The sequence below is a fragment of the Parastagonospora nodorum genome (assembly GCF_000146915.1).
Source record: "Parastagonospora nodorum SN15 chromosome Unknown scaffold_2, whole genome shotgun sequence".
In the NCBI taxonomy this organism is placed as follows: domain Eukaryota; kingdom Fungi; phylum Ascomycota; class Dothideomycetes; order Pleosporales; family Phaeosphaeriaceae; genus Parastagonospora; species Parastagonospora nodorum.
In genome coordinates this window covers 1,451,834-1,473,505 of record NW_001884550.1, presented here as the reverse complement: position 1 = coordinate 1,473,505, position 21,672 = coordinate 1,451,834, and the positions used below count along the sequence as shown (strand labels likewise).

Here is a 21,672-nt window from a genome sequence, read left to right as displayed (position 1 = left end):
CGTCTGCAATGCTGAAGCAAGAGCACAAGCGTCATTTTTACGAACTTGACATGAGTGGGGCTGCAGCTTCCTTGTACGGCAATGACGTACGCCCTGATAAACACCCCACCTTCGGCTGCTTAACCACACCCGTATGCTTGATACCTTTACCTTAGTGCGTAGACGAATACTTTGCATCTCTGTGCCATTCACCTGAAACTGACTACCGTATCTACCTTCATCTATCTCACACTGCAGCAATGGCAGGCCTAGACGTAACGATCCCGAAGCTCAAGCTGAACGATGGCAACTCAATTCCCATGCTAGGGTACGGAACGGGTACAGCATGGTCAAAGAAGGGCGAGGAAAGCAAACATGATCAGGCTGTGATTGATGGCGTGAAGACTGCGATCAAGCTTGGATACACGCATCTGGACGGCGCGGAGAGTACGTATCGCCATCGCACACATCGTTTGTACAAAGGGAGAAAGAGAGCTAATTTGACTCTCAGTGTACAAGACTGAGCCAGAACTTGGCATTGCCATTAAGGAGAGTGGTGTTGCCCGAGACAAGCTGTTCGTGACAACCAAGATTGACAAGGGCAACATGCACGACATTGAGGCGGCACTGCGTGCAAGTTTAGGCAAGCTGCAACTCGACTATGTCGACCTGTATGAATGCAAAATTGCCAATTTCGATTTAAACATGGGCTAATCGATCCTAGATACCTCATCCACCAGCCATGGTTCACAGAGTCTGAAGCCGACCTGCAGAAAGCATGGGCAACCATGGAGGCACTTCAACAAGCTGGTCTTGCAAAGTCAATCGGTGTTTCCAACTATCTGCCACCCCATCTGAACGCCATTCTCAAAACCGCAAAGGTCATCCCAGCTTGCAACCAGATCGAATTCCATCCCTACCTGCAGCACACCGAGTTACTCACATTGCACAAGAAGCACGGCATCGCAACAGCCGCTTATGGTCCATTGAGTGCAGCGACGAAGGCTTCAGGAGGCCCAGCAGATGACTATGTCAGCCGGCTGGTCAAGAAGTATGCAGTCGGCGAGAACGAGATCTACTTGAGGTGGTGCATCGACCAGGACATTGTACCGATCACTACCAGCTCCAAAGAGCAGCGTTTGAGCGACTATTTGAGGGCATTAACATTCAAGTTGACGCCTGCTGAGGTGAACCAGATTAATGAACTGGGCCAGCAGAAGCATTACAGGTAAGTTTTTCGTGTACAGAGTGGCTGTGACACGCATACTGATATTGAATAGGGGCTTCTGGGGAATGCACTTCAGCGACGATGATCGTTCGTAGGCATGATTGTGAGCAAGGTGGAATCAAATTGCGGACTTTAATCTGTAGTGCATCGAAGAACATTGCCACATGGCTTGCAAAACTGTGACTTCAAGTGTTCGACGGTGACTGTCGCACGTGATCTCAGCCACATCTGTCGCTAGCGCCGGGTGTCCGAGCTCGAACGTGCTTTCTAAAGTTGAACTCGCCGCAACCACCTTGCGATACCACCTTTGCGCGCTCAACCAAAACGACCACATACTGCTTGTGGATCTTCTTACAAGTCTGATCAATTGCGGCCTTGATAACAGCGCGTGCAATTCTTTCGCAAGCTGCGCGCCGGTCTGGTCCGCTCACCTGCGCATATTTGAGATCGCGCGACAGCAACGCGCCCCCTCATCAACATGTCGGGCCCCGCGGTGAAGTCGAAGAAGGCGTCGAACAAGAATGCTTATCGGAGAGCGAAGAAGAAGGCACAGCGCTCTGTGAGTCCTTCCAAACCTACGGAAGCGTTGCGACACATACTAACACCGTCTAGGAGGCACCTTCTGAGGTGGGCGACTCTGCGCGTGAGACTGAATCTCCTGCACCAGACGACAACACCAATAACGATGCGCAGGCGGTCCAGCCAGTCGACACTCTCACCGTTGAAGATATCACGAACGACTTCGATCTAGACAACCCTGAGTTCGAGGCATACAAGGCTATCTTTGAGAAGTTCCGCGAACCCACCGAAGAAGAGGTGGCAACCAAGGACGATGACAAGCCTGAAGTCTTCTACGACGACGACGATATTCCTGACGAAGAAGATGAAGACAAGCCAAAGATCTCCAAGAAGCAGAGGAAGCAGATGAACAAGCTCACCGTCGCTCAGCTGAAATCGCAAGTGCAGAATCCCGAGCTGGTTGAATGGACAGATGTCTCGTCAACGGACCCGAAGCTGCTTATCGCCATCAAGGGTTCGAAGAACGTCATCCCCGTGCCGACGCACTGGTCGCTGAAGCGCGAGTACCTGTCTTCAAAACGTGGCATCGAGAAGCCACCGTTTGCGCTACCCAAGTTCATCCAAGAGACGGGTATCGCCGAAATGCGCGACGCTGTTCTGGAGAAGCAGGCAGAAATGACGATGCGGCAAAAACAGCGTGAGCGTGTGCAGGGAAAGCTCGGCAAGCTCGACATCGACTACTCCAAGCTGTACGACGCCTTCTTCCGGAGACAGACTAAGCCCGAGTTGACTCGATATGGTGAGGTCTATTATGAGGGCAAGGAGTTTGAGACCAACTTGGTCAACCTCAAGCCTGGCGAGCTGAGCGAAGAGCTTCGGGATGCGCTTAGTATGCCGCCTGGCCACCCACCTCCATGGCTTATCAACATGCAGCGCTTTGGACCCCCGCCTTCGTACCCTAACATGCGTATCCCTGGTGTGAATGCCCCCATTCCTCCTGGCGCAGCATGGGGCTTTCAGCCCGGACAGTGGGGTAAGCCCCCTACGGATGAAGCAGGCAAGCCTCTGTTCGGTGGAGACCTCTACGGTACAAGCATTTTGGACCACCAGCAACAGCCAACGCACAATGGCGAGCCTGTGGAGCGTAGCATCTGGGGTACCCTTCGCGCTGAAGGCGAGAGCGAAGACGAGGAGAGTGACGAGGAAGAAGAGGAAGATGAGGATGAAGAACAGGGTGACGAGGATGTCGATTCCGGTATTCAGACGTCGATGACGACCGCATCGGCTATGGTTTCTGAGTATGGTGGCACGGAGAGCATTGGCGGCGATTTCACGATCAGAAAGCAGCGCAAGGGGATTGAGACCGAAGAGCCTGGTGTACCTCGCAGCGCCGGCCAGATCCTTCCGGAAAAGAACATCTCGGCAACAGGCTTCTTTGGTGGCGAGCACGCTTACGATCTCGATGCTGCGCGACGCGACGCTCTCGGACAACAGCGGAAGCGCAAGGCTGGTGAGGTGGACCTATCTGTGGACATGGATCAACTGGGCGAGGACGATAAGCTGGACAAGGCCGCACTCAAGAAGGAGTATGAGTCTAGGCAAAGAGCTGAAGCTGCAGGAAACTGGCAGAGCATTGATCAAGATGATTTGGCAGACATGATTGCCAGCGAGTCAAGGAAGAAGGCAAAGAGGGAGGACAACCGGAAGGCCAGGCGCTAAGGGCCTGCAGGGTGAAGTGCGTAGTGACACGATTTGAAGAGGCGGTTTTGTACAAAAGATTTCGATTCCAAGCTGGCAAAAGATCTCCCAAGGAGATGGCGCAAAAGGCGTTGCATACCATGGAGCTCAGGTTTACAGCATTGAAAAACGGCGTTGCACACGGCAAGACATGAGGCCGTCACAATTGAACATATTTAAGAACCAGACATTTCCTGTCGAAAACGAGGCTGACGGGCCATACACTATTACTGACCATTCAGGTCGGAGATGTTCAAGATTGGTATATAAAAAATTGGCAGTGAGCTTGGTCAGCTTTCTAAGATGAAGAATTTCAAGATTGTTCCGAAAAGGTATGCAGTGATGTGGAGGTGGCATATGGCTGGACGCCGCCTTCAAGAAGTCATGGAGAGCATAGTGCTAGAGCGAGTATGATTGGGCGTGGGCGTTGTGCAAAGGATGCGGAGGGCATGGAGACGTGGCGATGGGCTAGGCGACCAGGTCGTGCTGTGCAGCGCCAATCCGCGCATAGCGACAGCTGAGGAAACGGCAATAATATGCGTCTGCATCATGATTGGAGTCCGAGGCCGTCGGGCTGGTGAGAGCTTGAGGATCATAGCTTGCGTGCGGCACGTGCTGCGAGTTCTAGCCTCGAACATCACTTTTCCAAACCACGACAGCGCGACCCGTCAAACAAGGTCGTTTGTCCACGACGGATCCCCACGAGCCATAATTAGCATCACCGGACAATTCTTTTACAGCCCATTCTTTCGAATACCCGCACGTGACGGCACAGTAACCACAGCGCAGCAATGGACAGAGATCGCGAGAGGGACAGGGATCGAGACCGAAGGTTTGTCTCGCCAAAAGCTGTCTCAGTATCGCCAGAAGCAGGGACCTCTGCTGCTGGCTGTGCGTGTAGTATCTTGCAGCATCTAACGCGCCAAACAGGGACGACAGGTTCTCGAACACGTACCGTCCTCGCTCTCCTCGACCCCGTTCTCCTCCTCGCGGCGACACGTATCGCGCCGGTCGCTCACCACCCCCACGTCGAGGCTCGCCCCTGCGTCGCGGCCTAGCTTCTGCAGACACATACACTCCTGGCGGCCGCTCGTCTCGTCCACGGAGCCGTTCGCCTGCGTTTAGGAGGAGGTCACGGAGTCCTCGTCGCGACGACAACTGGCGCGCCCGCCCCAGATCGCCACCTCGTCGAAATTTCTCGCCTAGGAGAGACGACTTTAGGGGTGACAGGGCACGGTCGCCTCGACGGGACGCATATGATTCGTACACACGCTCGCCGCGACCACGCGAGAGGTCCCCGCCTCCCAGAGAGCGCGAGGCATCGCCCGCTAGGAGCCGTGGAGTGCGTTCGCCCGTGCGACCGAGTCGATATGACGAACCGCGCTCGCGAGTAAACAGGTATGGAATGAGACGTTTGCTGTCGAGAGCAACTCTAACGCTATGAAGCCCTCCCCGCCGATACTCGCCCGCTCGTGACACTCGCGACTATCGTCGCCGCTCACCTTCACCCAGACGCGATCGCCCCGAACCGTTTGCCGCAGACACTTGGAGGCGCCGCAGCCCTTCTCCCGCGAAGCCCACGTATGCCTCAAACGATGCCTCAGGCAGGGAGTCTGCGGCAACGTCCCGTCGATCCTCTCCACCTCCCATCCACCCTAGCAGAGCGGCACTCGTGGATGACAGGCCGGCGAGGGATGCAGCTTCAGCTCCGAGATCACCGTTCCGCGAGCGTGAGATGGTAGACAGAAGCCGAGACTTCACTCGCGAGCGTGAGCGTGAGCGATCACCTCCGCGCCGCAGAGACTCTCCTCCCACCGGGCCGCGCGGCGACAGGGACTTTGCGCCTCCTACGGGACCGTCGGCATCATCCTACCGGAATGGCGACAACAACAACTTTTCTCGAGCACCACCAACGGGTCCGTCTAGCCGCAGCTATCCTTCCCCAGCCATATCACCGCCAGCTGGCCCGGCAAGCTCGACTGCACAACAACCGCCGACGTTCCCACGAGGCAGCAACCCAGCCCTCGCTGCTCCTACTAGGCCACGAGGTGGAGGTCGTGGAGGGTTTGCATATGACTCGCCCCGCGACTTCTCTGGGCCTCCATCGCGCCGTGGATCTTGGGGAGGAGGACCTCGTGGAGGGGGCTTCTACGGCAGTGGTGCTCCCTCTGGCCCTCGAGGCTCTGTGAGCGGACCATCGAACTTTGCCCCACCTTTTCGCGGATCGAGCAACTCGACAGCAACGACGTACCCGCGTACTATGCGCTTCCGTGATCATCTGTCTGATCTACCAAAGGAAGTCCCCGGGGGGCAGAAAGCTCCCGAGGTCTACGACAAGAGCAGACTTCTCAAGCTCGAGGAAGATGCGAAGAGGCTGAGGGAGATGATTGACAAGAAGGAGGATGAGAAGCGCCGCAAGCTGAGAGAGTGGGACAGCCTCGAGAGGGATGCTGGAACCGCTCAACTCAAGGTCGACCTTGCGGAGTCATCACTCAGGGAGCTCGAAGGAGAGGGAGACATGTCAAGTGCTTTCTAGAAGGCGCTAGCATGGTAATCCGACGAGGTCCTCCGGGACCCATAAAAGGCTAACATGGATTTGGAGCAACGAAAGCCCGCGATGCTGTACTTTTACTTTGGGTTGGACGCTTTGCTTGGAAAATTTGCTTGCATTTAGGCATTGAGATTGGCAGATTCATGGCATTGTGGTGGCGTTGGATAGTTTGGACTCCGGCGACTTGCAATATATTTGGTAGCAGAAAATGCGATATCCTGAAATGAACTTCTCTGATTTTGTAAAGCATAACCACACTTTTTCCTAATTTTACATTAAAAATCTGACAATCTTCTAGATTGAAGCAATATCCTAGAGTAACCAATACTGATAATGAGAAACCAACTACTGATATAGAGCTATGCTTAGCATATTATACTCGATGCTTCCTATTACGTCTTCTTCTACGCGTTATATATTTTATCCACTGCTTACCATTCCTAGCCACTTATTACTAGAAAGTTAGCGACATTCACGCGTGATTAACGAAGTTTGCTGACATTGCGGAACTGTACCTGTGCTTGCTTATGAGTGGCCGCCTACGCGACTGCTGCCTACGACGCCACTTCAGCGCTGACACCCCTATTACCTTTCCTTCGGTTTCTCTTCATCGGCATAGCAAGTACATGTCAGGGTAGAACTACTCCAACGATCAGCATGGCGAGAACATACCAGGATAGAAGTAGTTCAACATTCCATGACAACCTGGAAGATCCCTACCTCCTTGACATTCGAACTGGGAGGACGATAAGAATCCTTGATTTGCACCCTCCGTCTATAACCGAGAATGGCCAGCAACTTCGAGGCACCCTCCGGGCATACACATTGCGCCTAGACCACAGGGAGGAGAAATTCGAAGCACTCTCTTATGTATGGGGGTACTCAAGAACATATTGACAAAGCCCCGTTCATCAGATGTAATGGAATAAACATACCCATCACGAACAATTGTCGCGACGCTCTGATTAGGTTCTCGTACACCGATGGACATCGAAGCTTATGGGTGGACAGTATATGTATCAACCAGAACAACATGGAGGAGCGCAACCACCAAATTTCTTTGATGCTTGCTATCTACAGTAAAGCAAAGACCGTGTTAATCTGGCTACCCAACGAGGGATCGAACGATGTCGAGACTCACGCTGCGATTCAATCCATACGCGAAGCGAAGGCCCGACATGTGGATGAAGACTTTAAACGTACACAAGACGCTTTGGCTTTACTATTGAGCAATCCGTGGTTCTCCCGTGGCTGGACTTTTCAAGAGCTCGTACTAGGGCAATATCCTGTATTTTTCACAAGCCAGGACTCATTGCCGTGGCACGACGTCAGCCATCTCGTCCTAAGATACGCCTCCGACATACACGCCCAACCTTCACTTGAAAGATTCTTGTCGCTCATAACACTGTGGTCTACTGTGAACACCCGTAACCGCTTTGGCATCATGACCATTCGGGGTACCATGACGTGGTGCAGTACACTTGTACTGCTTCTGACCTCTCCGCAATACTTCTGCCAGAAGGCACGCTTTGCGTCGCCCCAAGATGGGCGTCCAAAGTTCTTCAACGTTTTACACGACATCGTCTTCTTTTTGGCGTACCTTTACGAGGGAGGCATAAATGTAAAACTTGAAGAGGCACCTACCTGGCTCACGAGCGGTTATCTGCGCATGCTGTACCCTTTCGGTTCTTGGCTGAGGAATGTAATCGTTCTCGGGGTATTTTCAAGTCTGGGACTTGATCCCGGTCTACAGTTTCCGTTTGCATGGCCCGGAGGCTGTCCCAGGCGGCTGATCTTTGTTTTCTTGGCATTATGGACATGCAAACGCCTGGGAAAAGGGTACTTCATACAACAATGCCGTGCATTGATAGATGCTGCGTACTTGGCCATCGTTCTACCTCGCATCGTATACGCGCATTATCATTGGAGTGATATCCCTGGCCTCTCCCACCTATATCACCGGAATCGTCAGTTAGAATGTGCCGGCTTAATGGAAGCCCTGAGGACTCGTCGCGTATCCGGCGTGAAGGACAAAGCTTACGCCATGCATGGTATACTTGACAAGATTGGAGTGTCTACAAAACCTGCAGACTACTCGAGACCATGTCAAGAGATCTTTTCAGATCTCTTCCTTAGCCTCATCAACTGGCGGGCGACCATGCTCGCTCTCCTTGTACATGCAGGGAAGGTTTCGTCGGAAGTGCACGACATGCCATCCTGGGTGCCGGACTGGAGAACGGATACCAATTCTGCCTGGTTACCAGAAGATGTTCTACGTCGCGGCACCTATAATAGCGTGTATACTGGTGTGCGAGCGTATGGAATGCCCTTCTACTCCATCAATGGGGACGAACTCACTGTATTGGGACGCCAGCTGGATACCGTGGCGCTGGTTGTGCATGTTCCGCATAAGACCCTGTCGCAACCTGATTCTGCCGTGCTGGATGCAATTTCCAAATGGCTTCTGTTGGTGCGTGGTCTATCCGGATTGAAGCAGAGAAGTACTTGGGACGCAAAAGCCCTCGATCTACTTTACCTGGTAAAGCAAGACGCGAGGAATGATGAGAGTAGCTTATCTCAGCGAGCGAGACTCCTGTCATGGTACCGGGATCTCGTTGCAGATGGTCTACGAGTCGGCACGAAGCCCAAAGATCATTACAACCGCAACGACCTTGAGGGTGAGGACGATATTGATTCGATACAGGTAGATCTTCAACACCGTATTTGTGGCAAAAGACTTCTGTTCGTCACCAAGAATGGGCGTTATGGAACGGGCTCGCTCAACATCCAAGAAGGCGACACAGTACATGTTGTCTCCGGCGTTCCTACGCCGTTGTGCATGAGGAGGCAGGCAAACGCTGATGTGTACGAGATCGCAGGACCCGCTATCATGAACTATGACAGCTCTGATGATATCTGGCAAGGTCGCTTGAATCGCATCGTGTTGGTCTGAGAGGACTTCGACGAAGAGCAATTGAAATGCATCGGCCCTTCCATGAGTAAGAGACTGCAACTTCAAGTCCTAGATGCAGCTGGAAGCTTCCATGACTTCTATTACAGCAATAGTCGACGAATCTATCTGCTGATGCATACCTAGCGTGTAGAATTGACGGCATCGCCAGGTCTAGGACTCCCCAAGCTGCAATTCAGGGCGACAATAGGCACGCCATACTTGACATACCTTAAAGCTTTATTAACAAAACAAGTTAGGAGTATAACTTGCTGGTACATTATCTCTGGATGCCAAAAAAGCCAAGTAACTCTAGAATATAGAGGGATTATATCTCGTTTTAAACAATGACTTGCAAAATAACTGTTCATCTAATAGATAAGGTCACTACGTACATCGCAGTTCAATATCACTCTAAAAGATACTGTGGTTCGTGGTCCCTCACCTAGACTATGATGAGTCCACTGCTGCGGACTACCGATTGGCTGGTTGTGTGTCCCTCTTCCCCACCCCAGCTTTGACTCTCCGAAACTTTTCGAGTCTACTCACGTCAACTCTCTTGACGCGCCACACTTCCTGCACCACCCTTGTGCAGTTTCGACATGGCGGGCAAGAAGGTACGCTGCTGCTTCAAGTTTTGGGTGGCGATGGAGAGCTGACATGCGCCCAGGAGCCCACGAAACCCAAGCCGAAAGCTCCCCCACGGCGGACAGCGGCGAAAACGCAAGCCCCTCTACCACAAGTAGGAAAGGCAGATGATGACGGCGATGCTATGGAGGTGGACGGCGGCGCTGTGCAGCCTCCACCTGCAGTAGTAGAGAATGCGCCGGACGTAAACCCAGGAGCCTCGACATCTGCCGAACAGACGCGAAAACGGAAGGCGCCACTTACCCATGGCACCGACGAATTTGCTGCTCTCCTTGAGCCCTTCTACTACGGAAAGAGCTTGACCGACCCCATCAACACTGCGCGCGACAAGTGGAATTTATTACCGGCGTTCCTGAAGACTAAGGGTCTTGTGAAGCAGCATGTGGACTCGTACAATCACTTTGTGGACGTGGAGCTGAAGAAGATCATCAAGGCGAACCGATTTGTGCGCAGCGACTTCGATCCCAAGTTCTTACTGGAATACACAGACATCCGCGTCTTGTCGCCGAACAGGCAAGAGGAAGACGATCTCGACAACCATCGCAGTACGGTGACGCCCAACGAATGTCGACTTCGCGATATGACATATGCGGCGCCCATTGTTGTGGATATCGTGTACACAAGAGGAAGCGCAAAGGTGAAGCGGACGGGCATCAAGATCGGGAGAATGCCAATTATGCTGAAGAGCAACAAGTGCGTTTTGGCCGCGAAGAACGACCGCGAGATGGCTGTCATGGATGAGTGTCCGCTGGATCCGGGAGGCTACTTTATCACACGAGGGCAAGAGAAAGTCATTCTCGTGCAGGAGCAGCTGAACAAGAATCGTGTCATTGTCGAGAGCGCAAAGGGTATCATGCAGGCTAGCGTTACGAGTTCTACACACGAAAGGCGAACGAAGACGTATGTCATCCAGAAGAAGGGACTCATGTTCCTGCGACACAACACGTTGTCAGAGGAAGTCCCCATCGTCTTCGTTCTGAAGGCACTTGGGGTACACTCGGACAAGGAGATTTTGCTCATGATAGCAGGCACCGATGCCGCATATCAAGACAGCTTCGCCATCAACTTCGAGGCGTGCGCAAGAGAAGGAATCCACACACAGGAAAAAGCCCTGGAATACATTGGACACCGCGTTCGACTAGTGAAGAAGCCTCTCGGAACCTCACGTATGCGTAATTACCACCTCGAAGCTATCGAATGTCTGGCCAACGTCGTTCTACCGCACGTTCCTGTCGAAGGTACTAACTACCGACCAAAGGCTCTCTACGTTGCATTGATGGCTCGTAGAGTGCTAATGGCGATGCAAGACCCGAAGCTGGTAGACGATCGTGATTATGTCGGAAACAAGCGTCTTGAGCTGTCCGGCCAAATGTTGTCTCTTCTCTTCGAAGACCACTTCAAGCGCTTCAACCACGACTTCAAGCTGAGCATCGACAAGGTGCTCAAAAAGCAGAATCGCGCACAGGAGTTCGACGCCTTCTCGCATTTTAGCGTACACAAGAACCACATCACCATGGGCATCGAGCGCGCCATCGCTACTGGAAACTGGAGTTTGAAGCGTTTCAAGATGGACCGGGCTGGTGTCACTCACGTATTGAGCAGATTGAGTTACATCGCAGCGCTTGGTATGATGACAAGAATCAGTTCCCAATTCGAGAAGACTCGCAAGGTCTCTGGTCCTCGTGCACTGCAGCCTTCGCAATTTGGCATGTTGTGTACGTCCGATACCCCTGAAGGTGAAGCCTGTGGTTTGGTTAAGAACTTGGCCTTGATGACGCACATTACAACCGAGGACGACGAAGACCCTGTGCGAAAGATCATTTTCCTGCTAGGTGCCGAGGAAATCTGCTCACAAACAGGAGAAGAGATCCACCGTGAAGGTGTGTATAGTGTGTGTCTCAACGGTACGCCGATTGCGATCACAGATATACCAAAGCGCTTCTTGAACAGCTTCCGAAAGCTGCGGCGAATGGGCCGTATATCGGAATTTACTAGCATCCACATCAACCACGACTTCTGCGAGGTACACGTCGCCACAGACGAGGGTCGTATTTGCCGGCCCATGATCGTGGTCGAGAACCAGCGCTCAAAGGTCACAGGCCGGTATCTGAAGGCTCTGCGCAAAGGCACAATGGAGTTTGAAGACTTTTTGACACGGGGGCTTGTCGAATACCTGGACACGAACGAAGAGAACGACACCAACATTGCTCTGAAGGAGACGGACATCAACCAACATACAACCCATCTCGAGATCGAACCGTTTACTATCCTCGGTGCCGTCGCTGGTCTCATCCCCTACCCACATCACAACCAGTCGCCTCGTAACACCTATCAATGTGCTATGGGTAAGCAAGCCATTGGCGCCATCGCGTATAACCAGTTCAGTCGAATTGACACCATCCTCTACCTCATGGTCTACCCGCAAGAGCCCATGGTCAAGACTCGCACCATTGAGCTCACGAAATACGACAAGCTACCAGCCGGTCAAAATGCTACCGTCGCAGTCATGTCTTACTCCGGCTACGATATTGAGGATGCGCTCATTCTCAATAAGGCATCTTGTGATCGTGGCTTCGGACGCTGCCAGGTCATGAAGAAAGTCTCGCACCAGCTCAAGTCTTATGCCAACGGCACTTCAGACCGCATCAACGCCGGCGCCCTCAAGGTCGACGATCCGACGCACCAAGCCATCGGTCAAGATGGTATCGCCCAAGTCGGTGCACGCATCAACCAAGGTGACGCATTCCTTCTCAAAGCCATCCCCCAAGATACTGCCGGCCCACCCTCAACCACCTACAAAGACAAGCCCGAGAAATACAAGCTCCCCGACTGTTCCTACATCGACAAAGTCTGTATCACCGAGAACGAAGCCGGCACAACCCTGATCAAGATCCTCAACCGCCAAACCCGCCGCCCGGAACTCGGCGACAAATTCTCCTCCCGCCACGGCCAAAAGGGAACCACAGGCCTCATCGTCCAGCAAGAAGACATGCCCTTCAACGACCAGGGCATCAACCCCGACATCATCATGAACCCCCACGGCTTCCCCTCGCGTATGACCGTCGGCAAAATGATGGAACTCCTCTCTGGCAAAGCTGGCGTCCTCAATGGCACCCTCGAATACGGCACCGCGTTCGGCGGCTCCCGCGTCGAGGACATGGCCGACATCCTCGTTTCCAAGGGCTTTTCTTACACGGGCAAGGACTACCTCACCTCCGGCATCACCGGCGAAGCGCACCAGTTCTACACCTTCTTCGGGCCGATCTACTACCAGAAGCTCAAGCACATGGTGCAGGATAAGATGCACGCGCGTGCGCGCGGGCCCCGCGCTATCCTGACGCGCCAGCCCACGGAGGGCAGGGCGCGCGACGGTGGACTGAGACTGGGCGAGATGGAGCGCGATTGTCTGATTGCGTATGGGGCGAGTCAGTTGTTGCTCGAGCGGCTGATGATCAGCTCGGATGCGCATAATGTGGATGTTTGCGAGAAGTGTAAGTCGTGCATAACCCTATTAGTGCTGTGCTGTGCTAATGAATATCGCAGGTGGGCAGATGGGATACAGCGGGTACTGCAAGCTGTGCGAGAGCGAGAAGGCGGTGCGAAGGATTACCATGCCGTATGCGGCGAAGCTGCTGATTCAGGAGCTGGGGAGTATGAATGTCAAGGTTACGATTGGGCTGGCGGATGAGTTTCCCAGGGAGTCGTAGGAGAGGGGGAAAGTGTACATGCATCATCAGGCGCCGGGTTGGGATTTGCATAGCGAGGCGCAAGTGGGTGGAATTTTGGTCATTTCATTTGGTACGTACGTGCATGGCCGATTTGACGCCAGCGGGTATCTCATCATGTACTTCATGATTATACATCCTTTACTCTGTGATGCGTCTCCGACTCCACACACGCAGCCACGACACCAGCTCCTTACTAGGTGTCCCAGGGAAGCGCCAGAAGCGAGGACCGAGCGCGAATATCAGGGCCAAGCTATTTGCCGGCTCGAGATAGCTTGCGACTTGCAACCACAACTCTACGGGCATCCTGTTAGGCGCATCCAAACGTCCATTTCGATCCTGTACCCGTGCATCGGCTACTATGCGTGTGGTCGTGGTCGGCGAGAGCTCGGGCACCAGGCGCATTCGCAACAGGGTCGGGTAGATGACGAGCGCGAGGTTGATAAACTCTTCCATACCGATGTTGTCGTACAGCATCAGTAGGAGCTCGGCGGGGAGGTCGTTGAAAGATGGCCGGTGTGGTGGTGGCGGCGGTGCGCCGGGTGCTGCCGACATGTCTGATTGCAGGTCCTGACGTGACCGTCTCTCAGTCTGTATGTGGCTTGGGTGCTGGTTCGGCAGCAATAGATAGCAGCCAGCGGTAGATATAGCCGGAGAGGAACCAAGCTCCGATAGCGACCGCAGTGAAGTATATGGCGAAAGGTCCTAGTGATTGCGGAAAGACGTTAAGCAGGAAAGGATCGAGAACTGATTGTGTTAGTATTGGATAGTCTGGTAGAAGGTAAGACAAACTGATATCCACATCGACAGGCTCGGGGTGTACCATCAACGTGCGGTTTGTTGAATAGTAGGATGCTGCAGCCTGGATGCGGAGGAAGAGTAGAGATTGGGCAGCTGTCGGGTCAGCCAACTCGTGAGGTCGTGCTATCTTGGTGTCTGATTCCTGGATTCGTTCACTGTACTCAGCGAGAGAGGAAATGAGTGCGGGCGCATCAAACGTTTGGTCAATTGTGTAGGTGTCCAGCCAGAAATCCGTGGGTTGCTAAGATATGTCAGTGATTGTCACATAGTCACGAGTGGAAGCAAACGCAGCTGTGGTTATGGACTCACTGTTGCAGGCCAGCATATACGGACCTCGTACCTTCGCCCTGCTTCGAGCTGCAAGAGGTACCAGGACTCAAGGCCGTGGGGGGCCGCCGTGGAGGGAAACTGCACAGGCAGCTGCGTGGGCAGAATTGTTTGCGTATGCGACAGGACATGTAGGTGCAGGTCTTCTAGGCTGGGATGGACATTGGGAAGGGTCACGGGACCGGGACCGAGGAAGATGGTCTTCTCGACGTTGGCCTTCACTGTCACGGCTTGTGTGACTATGCAGAGCAGCCCGGCCAGGACGCGCATCTTTGGCGGAGGATTGTGTGGGAGACAGGGGAGGTGAATGCAGACGCTACTATCATGGTCCCTCACGTGGGCCAGAGTTTTGCCATTGGACAACGGTGGTGCTGCGTATCACTGCGGACGGTGGCATCGCATGTCAAGCCCATTGTTGTGTTTTGTGGAGCAACAGGCAGCGGCAATGCAGGTGGAGCTTGGACGAGCACGGACTAGCGCTGTTTACGAACTTCTCCCGTCAAAGTGTATCCCCGCGACCTACATTCGCTCTCAACATCACCCGCAGCCTCCCACACCCAACTGCGGACTCGACTCGACGGATCCATTCAGATACCCAATTAATACCTCCCTCATCCCGTAACCATGAGAGAAGTCATCTCCCTCAACGGTACGCTACCCCACACGGCCACACGCCAGACCGCCTCTAGCGGGACAACCCTGTGATATTTCGACATACTGACATTGACGCGTCTAGTCGGCCAGGCCGGTTGCCAGATCGCAAACTCTTGCTGGGAGGTACGTTTGGGACGAAAGCACGCTGTCCGCCGCCTCCAACCGCCCAGAAAGCGCGAAGAAGGGGGCGGCAATAGCGGGTGCCTGACCGCCATTGCGCGAATTTGTACTGACAGCACCACAGCTCTACTGCCTCGAGCACGGCATCCAGCCCGACGGCTACCTCACTGAGGAGCGCAAGGCCAAGGACGACGACCATGGTTTCAGCACTTTCTTCTCCGAGACTGGTACGCCTCTCCAGCTTAGCCGACATCAACACCAGCGCTAACACCCCACAGGCCAGGGCAAGTACGTCCCGCGTACCATCTACGCCGATTTGGAGCCCAACGTTGTCGACGAGGTTCGCACTGGTCCTTACCGATCCCTCTTCCACCCGGAGCACATGATCACCGGAAAGGAGGATGCCTCAAACAACTACGCCCGTGGTCACTACACCGTCGGCAAGGAGCTCATCGACCAGGTCCTCGACAAGGTCCGCCGCGTTGCCGACAACTGCTCGGGTCTGCAAGGTTTCCTCGTTTTCCACTCCTTCGGTGGAGGAACTGGTTCCGGTTTCGGTGCCCTGCTGATGGAGCGTCTGTCCGTCGACTACGGCAAGAAGTGCAAGCTCGAGTTCTGCGTCTACCCTGCGCCGCAGGTCGCCACCTCAGTCGTCGAGCCGTACAACTCCATTCTCACCACACACACCACGCTCGAGCACTCTGACTGCTCCTTCATGGTCGACAACGAGGCCATCTACGACATCTGCCGCAGGAACCTCGGCATTGAGCGCCCCAACTACGAGAACTTGAACCGTCTCATCGCACAGGGTATGGGAGTCCCGTCGTCTATGCTATACATTCTTGCTGACAAACTCTAGTCGTCTCATCCATCACTGCCTCGCTCCGATTCGACGGATCCCTGAACGTCGATCTCAACGAGTTCCAGACCAACTTGGTCCCCTACCCCCGTATCCACTTCCCTCTCGTCGCTTACGCGCCCGTCATCTCCGCCGCCAAGGCCGCCCACGAGGCCAACTCGGTCATGGAGATCACCAACGCCTGCTTCGAGCCCAACAACCAGATGGTCAAGTGCGATCCTCGCAACGGAAAGTATATGGCTACCTGCCTGTTGTACCGCGGTGACGTCGTCCCCAAGGACACCCACGCTGCCATTGCACACCTCAAGACCAAGCGCACCGTGCAATTCGTCGACTGGTGCCCTACCGGATTCAAGATCGGTATCTGCTACCAGCCACCCCAGAACGTCCCCAACGGCGACCTCGCATCCGTCAACCGCGCCGTATGCATGCTGTCCAACACCACTGCCATTAGTGAGGCCTGGTCCGCTCTGTCGCACAAGTTCGACCTCATGTACTCCAAGCGTGCCTTCGTCCACTGGTACGTCGGTGAGGGTATGGAGGAGGGTGAATTCTCTGAAGCCCGCGAGGATCTCGCTGCCCTGGAGCGCGACTACGAAGAAGTGGCCGCCGATAGCCTTGGCGATGAGGAGGGCGTTGAGGCTGAGTACTAGACGTCTTGTGCTGCGCATGTAGATGTGAGGAAACGCGAAGATGATCGGTTCAGTATTGTTGATTGGTGTGTCTTTATTCGAAGCTACGCTTTTGATGAGGACATGTACCTCTTGGCGATGATGAGCGGTGGAGTTTTGGAGGGAATTGCCCTGCTTTCTATGTTACTACTCTTTAGTAATGGCCAATAAATTGACTTCGGCTCATTGGACGTCTTGGTGATGACTTTGCGAATGATTTGAGGTGGCAACTAACACCAGCGTTACGATGAATAGCTCAAATAATGGCGAGGAATAACTCAAACAGTTGCGAGGAATAACTCAAACAGTTGCGAGGAATAACTCGGAATAACTCAAGCAGTTGCGAGGAATAACTCAAATAGTTGCGAGGAATAACTCAAGCAGTTGCGAGGAATAACTCGGAATAACTTAAGCAGTTGCGAGGAATACCTCAAACAGTTGCGATTTGTGCAAGGTGTGCCCGATGCATCATAACCAATGATTGAAGAACAGTATCCAGGACGCTATGCTACGAGTTTCTCATATAATCAGATCCAAACGATGGAACAACCTTCTATATTCATCTAATAATCATCCTCAATATCCTCGACCCTCTCCATGGCCTTCTTCTCCGCCAGCTCCCTTATCTTCTCACCCAGCACATCCCTCCCATACCTCGCCGCGACCTTGCCCGCTAAATCCAGCATCTTGCCATTCGCATCCCTCATCAAACTGACAATCTCCAACGCCTTCATGCCATGATCCTCGCCGGCCAGACACTCCAAGCCCAGCAATTGCAGCAGCGCCCGATCAATCGCGACTTCCAAGTTCGTCAGGTCCTGGCGCTGCGCGGGCGAGGGACGAGTCGCTTGGATGGTCGAAGAGAGTTGCGAGTGCAAGGTAGACGACAGGATGAAAGCCTGTTCGTGATCCTGCTGTTTCGCCTCGCTCTTCTTCGCAGCAGCGCTGCCGTCTTCATCATCGCTCCCTTCCTCCTCGGGCGCGTTCTTCTTCTTTTCGACGGCGCTGCTGAGCGGGATTTCGAAGCCGAATTCAGACAGGTGCGGGACGGGCGCGGAGGGGTATGTCTCTTTGCCCTTGATGATCATGCAGTGGAATTTGATGTCTGTGGCCGAACTCGAGTCGGACGCGACGCCCACGGGCCAGTATGATTCTTCTTTGCCTCCCGAGGCAAGACGGCTGAGGCACTTTGTGTCGAGCATGGGGACCCAGCGGGCCTGGCCGGCGGTGCGCCAGCCAAGGCAGGTTAGGAGGACACCCGAAGAGTCGTAGATGTAGGGATCGCCTTCGGCTGAGAAGAAGACGGATGTGAGCTGGGTATTGGGTGGGAGGGCGAGAATGTCCGAGTCTTGGTAGATGGTGTCGTGTTTGATGTTTTCGATGGTGTAGAGGAGCTGCGTACTGAGGTCGGATTGAATGGGTCCGTTGCCGATGGTGAGGATGTAGTCGCGCCATGCTGCGCAGGTTACGGCTGGGCTGGACTTTTGGCGGTAGACGCGGATGGGGAGGCCGAAGAGGGAGAAGATGCGGACGTAGTTGGCGGAGGTTGTGACGCAGACGTAGGAGTCTGAGAGAGCGATGGCAGTCACGGACTCACCAGCTGGTAGGTTCGTGCGCCACTCTGTTCGGGTAGTCCAGGTCTCGTGTGGTCGGTAGTAGATCATGCCTGGGTTTCCGTCGCCAGTGCTGTTCGGTTGGCAGGCGAAGAGTGTGCCGTTTTCGTTAAGACACGCTTTATCGTAAAGGAAGATGTCAGTAAAGTGGAAGTTGCGGAAAGTGTGTTCGTCGTAGAACTTGACGGACACAGTGTGATGTCGGCCTTCTTGCGAGACAGTTTCAACGTATCCAGTTAAAGAGCAGCAAAGGAGTCTTCGATTGCCTCGCCATGGTGTTGCACCGGGCTGGAAGGGCTCATGGACTTGTGGGCGGAACATGGCACTACTTGTAGCTCGCCGTTTGGAGGAGGGCTCTATGCCGTTGGCAATGTGGACATTCGGACGCTTGCCATGGCCATTCAGAGCAGGTGCATAGCCAGCACCATCGTCGTCAACTACAAAATCGTTCATCTCTTCGTCGCCGTCTTCATCCGCTTCGTCGTCCCTGAAGTCAGGGCCGAGCAAATCGTCTAGAGAGTCCGGTGTCCCATCTCTTGGTCTTGGTCTCCTCTCTGGCAAGGTCATCTTCGTACCATTTGCAACTTTATCTGGTGCCGGGGCAACTCCAGCACGGCCACCTGCAGGGTCGTGGAAGAAGGGTGCTGATACGGTAGGCTTTTGTAGCAGCGGTAGCTGGTCTTCGGGCACAAAGCCTGTGTGGATAAACAGTTCGCCTTCGTTGTTGGTGTAGGACAAGATATTCTCTGTTGGATGCCATGCCATTGCAAGAATGGTAGCCTTCACATCGTCGAACTTCTTTAGCATCTTCTGTGTCTTGGTGTCCCAGAGACTGAGGTTCAAGTCACTTGAGGTTGTTGCCAGAAGAGCACCATTCGGCGACCAAGCGGCTGCTGTAATGTCTGCACTATGGCCAGTCTTGAAGACCCTTTGCCGTTCCCAGTCGCTTGTGGACATGACCTGGACATCCCGCAGCGCTGTTGGTGTAGCGAACGCTCTGCCGTCCGGATGCCATAGCACCCTCGAGCTAGATTCCGCGTCTGTTTCCAGACTCTTGATCATGCCGTCAATCTTCTTGACCATTTCAGGTTGATCTTCCTCCAGAGAGTACATGTAGATGTTGCCGTCAGCGCAGGAAACAGCGAGCTGCTTGCCCGTCTTATCGAAGGACACATGTTTCACAGCTCGAGGCTGGTCGCGTAAGGTCCGTCTTTTGGTCGTGTCGTTTACGTTCACTATGTTTACAACAAGTTCGCTAAGATAATTAGCTTTTGCCTATGAATGGTGGTGGTCAACGTACTCGCTCGCGACAGCAATCCACTGTCCGTCTGGACTCAGTGCCACATCTCGTATGGGCAGAGTGGCTCTGTCCAATATTTCCTCGAATTTATTCCCGTCGAGTGTGTACTTGCTCACTGTACCATCCTCGGATCCCGTGATGAAGAAGCCGCTCTGCGTCGTCCATTAGCGACAGTTTCTGTGTTCGATGTCTAGCATACATACACCAGCTACTATCGTTGTATTGTCTTCTTGGCAGTTGTCTACTGTAACAGGCTCGTCGTCGGATCCGGTACTGAACACGCGGCAGTAGTTGTCAACTCCGGCTGTAATGAGCTTCTTTCCGTTCGGTGTGTATGCGAGGTAAGTTGCGCCAGGGGCATCTACATGTTCAGTCAGCTTCGAGAACAAACGCGCAGCCTAGACCAATACTTACGGGCCTGTCTTCCCTGCATTCTCGCCATTATTATCAGGGTATGGTGTGGTTGTATGCGATAGTTCGTGATGCGCGTCGGTTTCGCGGACGACGCGCCTGCAATTCGGACGCGTTAAGTGACCCATTCTGGGACTAGCGCTAGTGTTCCCCACCTCATCTCAACTTCCTTCAGATGTTGAAAACGCAATATCAAATACCAACTTTCTTAACTGCTACAACGTAGCCTGGGGCCTGGTGTCGGTTTGTTTCCCTATCGAGATTGTTGTGACATATGATAAGAAGTATTTCATCGCCTCTTGCTCGGCTGCCATTTCATGTACTACATCCACTACTACATGCCCATGTGGTGTTAAATACGATGGAATGCGACCAGTATGCAATGGGTAGCAGATATTCTGCTAGCCTGAAACTATTCAAATGTTGCTACCATTGCATTTCAATTCTAGCTGTACCGCGAATACCTTCCGGCTATCCCATCTTGTGTGCTCTGTTTGACCAGTCAACTTGGAGTGAATGAATATGAGCCGCTAAAACCGCAATCGTCACCGCATGGACCACATCTTCCAGTACGTTCTCTGCAGGCTCTCCCTCTCCACTCCAAACACTCCGCACTCTTGACCCAAAACTCCCCACCATGGCGGCCTCGACGGCAGTCCTACGGGGTCAAGAAAATGCCACCACTGAGTCGACTCATCCCAGATCCTTCTGCGCTCTACCCTAACCCTCTAGCAAAAACAAAACTAGAATTAGTCTTGTTTGGATTTCTGTGTCGCAGATTGTTGGAGAGGGACGAATTTGGTCAGGTTGAAGGAAAGCCATCGCGACACTGTCTATTTGCGTTGAGCTGCTTCAAGCGTTGACAAAGCCGTAAACATGTGATAACCAATATATTTCATACAAATCAAGACAATCTGAGGCGTATGTATACGCCCCAATTCTCCCTTCCTCCAGGCTTTCCATTACCCAGTCGCGACGCAGATACAAACTGCCTTTTTCCAACGCCAAAAGTTTTCCTCGCCAGAGCCTTATCTGATGCTCTGTCAGGCAAATTAACAGTCGAGAATACTCGACTCTGCCATCTCCTCCCGAAAATTCGGTATAGGCACAGCCACGACCTCATTCACACGACACCAGCCAGTCACCCTGCCCTTGTAGTATGCGCACTCCGGCCAGATATGCCCATTCAAGTCTGCGCGCTTGTCCCACGTAGCCACGTGTTTTCCTGACGGAGGATACCATGCTATAACCCTGATGTTGGATCCTTCGTCCACAAGCTTCTTGAAAATGAGGTCCGTTAACAGCTGTTTTTGCGATGCAGTCTGGTCGATGCCTTCATCAGATTCAGGCCGATGTGGGACTTCAGTCCAGTGAAGGAATGGGATGTCCATGATTCGGAGTGTATGTAGCTTTGGAAATGCGGCGATGGTTGACTTCAAGACAATTAGCGCGATGCTTGTGGAGTGGGAGTTTAGAGAGGCTTACCAATCAGACTTGGACATCAGAGGTAAGGACCGGATTTAGAAAACGGGCATCTTCCAATCCCAAAGGCTCACTTCCTATATCGGGCGTGCTTAGA

At 53.4% G+C, this 21,672-nt stretch overlaps 8 protein-coding genes across 8 annotated transcripts; 5 read left to right on the top strand and 3 right to left on the bottom strand.

Annotated features, from left to right (window-relative positions):
• Window positions 1-239: 239 nt before the first annotated feature.
• On the top strand, window positions 240-1,211 carry SNOG_01769 (hypothetical protein; the record flags this gene model as incomplete). The annotated part of the gene is made up of 3 exons (XM_001792346.1): window positions 240-426; window positions 491-650; window positions 704-1,211. 3 exons carry the CDS (start codon window positions 240-242, stop codon window positions 1,209-1,211), a joined length of 855 nt encoding a protein of 284 aa, XP_001792398.1.
• Window positions 1,212-1,685: 474 nt separating this feature from the next.
• On the top strand, window positions 1,686-3,445 carry SNOG_01768 (hypothetical protein; the record flags this gene model as incomplete). Its single annotated transcript, XM_001792345.1, has 2 exons — window positions 1,686-1,766; window positions 1,820-3,445. 2 exons carry the CDS (start codon window positions 1,686-1,688, stop codon window positions 3,443-3,445), a joined length of 1,707 nt encoding a protein of 568 aa, XP_001792397.1.
• Window positions 3,446-5,723: 2,278 nt separating this feature from the next.
• On the top strand, window positions 5,724-5,999 carry SNOG_01767 (hypothetical protein; the record flags this gene model as incomplete). The annotated part of the gene is made up of 1 exon (XM_001792344.1): window positions 5,724-5,999. One exon carries the CDS (start codon window positions 5,724-5,726, stop codon window positions 5,997-5,999), a length of 276 nt encoding a protein of 91 aa, XP_001792396.1.
• A 2,338-nt stretch (window positions 6,000-8,337) lies between these two features.
• On the top strand, window positions 8,338-13,319 carry SNOG_01766 (hypothetical protein; the record flags this gene model as incomplete). The annotated part of the gene is made up of 3 exons (XM_001792343.1): window positions 8,338-8,961; window positions 9,560-13,103; window positions 13,156-13,319. 3 exons carry the CDS (start codon window positions 8,338-8,340, stop codon window positions 13,317-13,319), a joined length of 4,332 nt encoding a protein of 1,443 aa, XP_001792395.1.
• Window positions 13,320-13,478: 159 nt separating this feature from the next.
• Window positions 13,479-14,735, bottom strand: SNOG_01764 (hypothetical protein; the record flags this gene model as incomplete). Its single annotated transcript, XM_001792342.1, has 3 exons — window positions 13,479-13,882; window positions 14,130-14,293; window positions 14,479-14,735. The coding sequence occupies 3 exons, from the start codon at window positions 14,733-14,735 to the stop codon at window positions 13,479-13,481; spliced, it is 825 nt and encodes a 274-aa protein (XP_001792394.1).
• A 295-nt stretch (window positions 14,736-15,030) lies between these two features.
• On the top strand, window positions 15,031-16,751 carry SNOG_01762 (hypothetical protein; the record flags this gene model as incomplete). The annotated part of the gene is made up of 5 exons (XM_001792341.1): window positions 15,031-15,114; window positions 15,202-15,242; window positions 15,364-15,466; window positions 15,518-16,048; window positions 16,099-16,751. Exons 1-5 carry the CDS (start codon window positions 15,090-15,092, stop codon window positions 16,749-16,751), a joined length of 1,353 nt encoding a protein of 450 aa, XP_001792393.1. The 5' UTR covers window positions 15,031-15,089.
• Window positions 16,752-17,332: 581 nt separating this feature from the next.
• Window positions 17,333-20,115, bottom strand: SNOG_01761 (hypothetical protein; the record flags this gene model as incomplete). Its single annotated transcript, XM_001792340.1, has 5 exons — window positions 17,333-18,894; window positions 18,958-19,592; window positions 19,683-19,834; window positions 19,886-20,043; window positions 20,097-20,115. The coding sequence occupies 5 exons, from the start codon at window positions 20,113-20,115 to the stop codon at window positions 17,333-17,335; spliced, it is 2,526 nt and encodes an 841-aa protein (XP_001792392.1).
• Window positions 20,116-21,145: 1,030 nt separating this feature from the next.
• Window positions 21,146-21,484, bottom strand: SNOG_01760 (hypothetical protein; the record flags this gene model as incomplete). Its single annotated transcript, XM_001792339.1, has 1 exon — window positions 21,146-21,484. One exon carries the CDS (start codon window positions 21,482-21,484, stop codon window positions 21,146-21,148), a length of 339 nt encoding a protein of 112 aa, XP_001792391.1.
• Window positions 21,485-21,672: the final 188 nt, after the last annotated feature.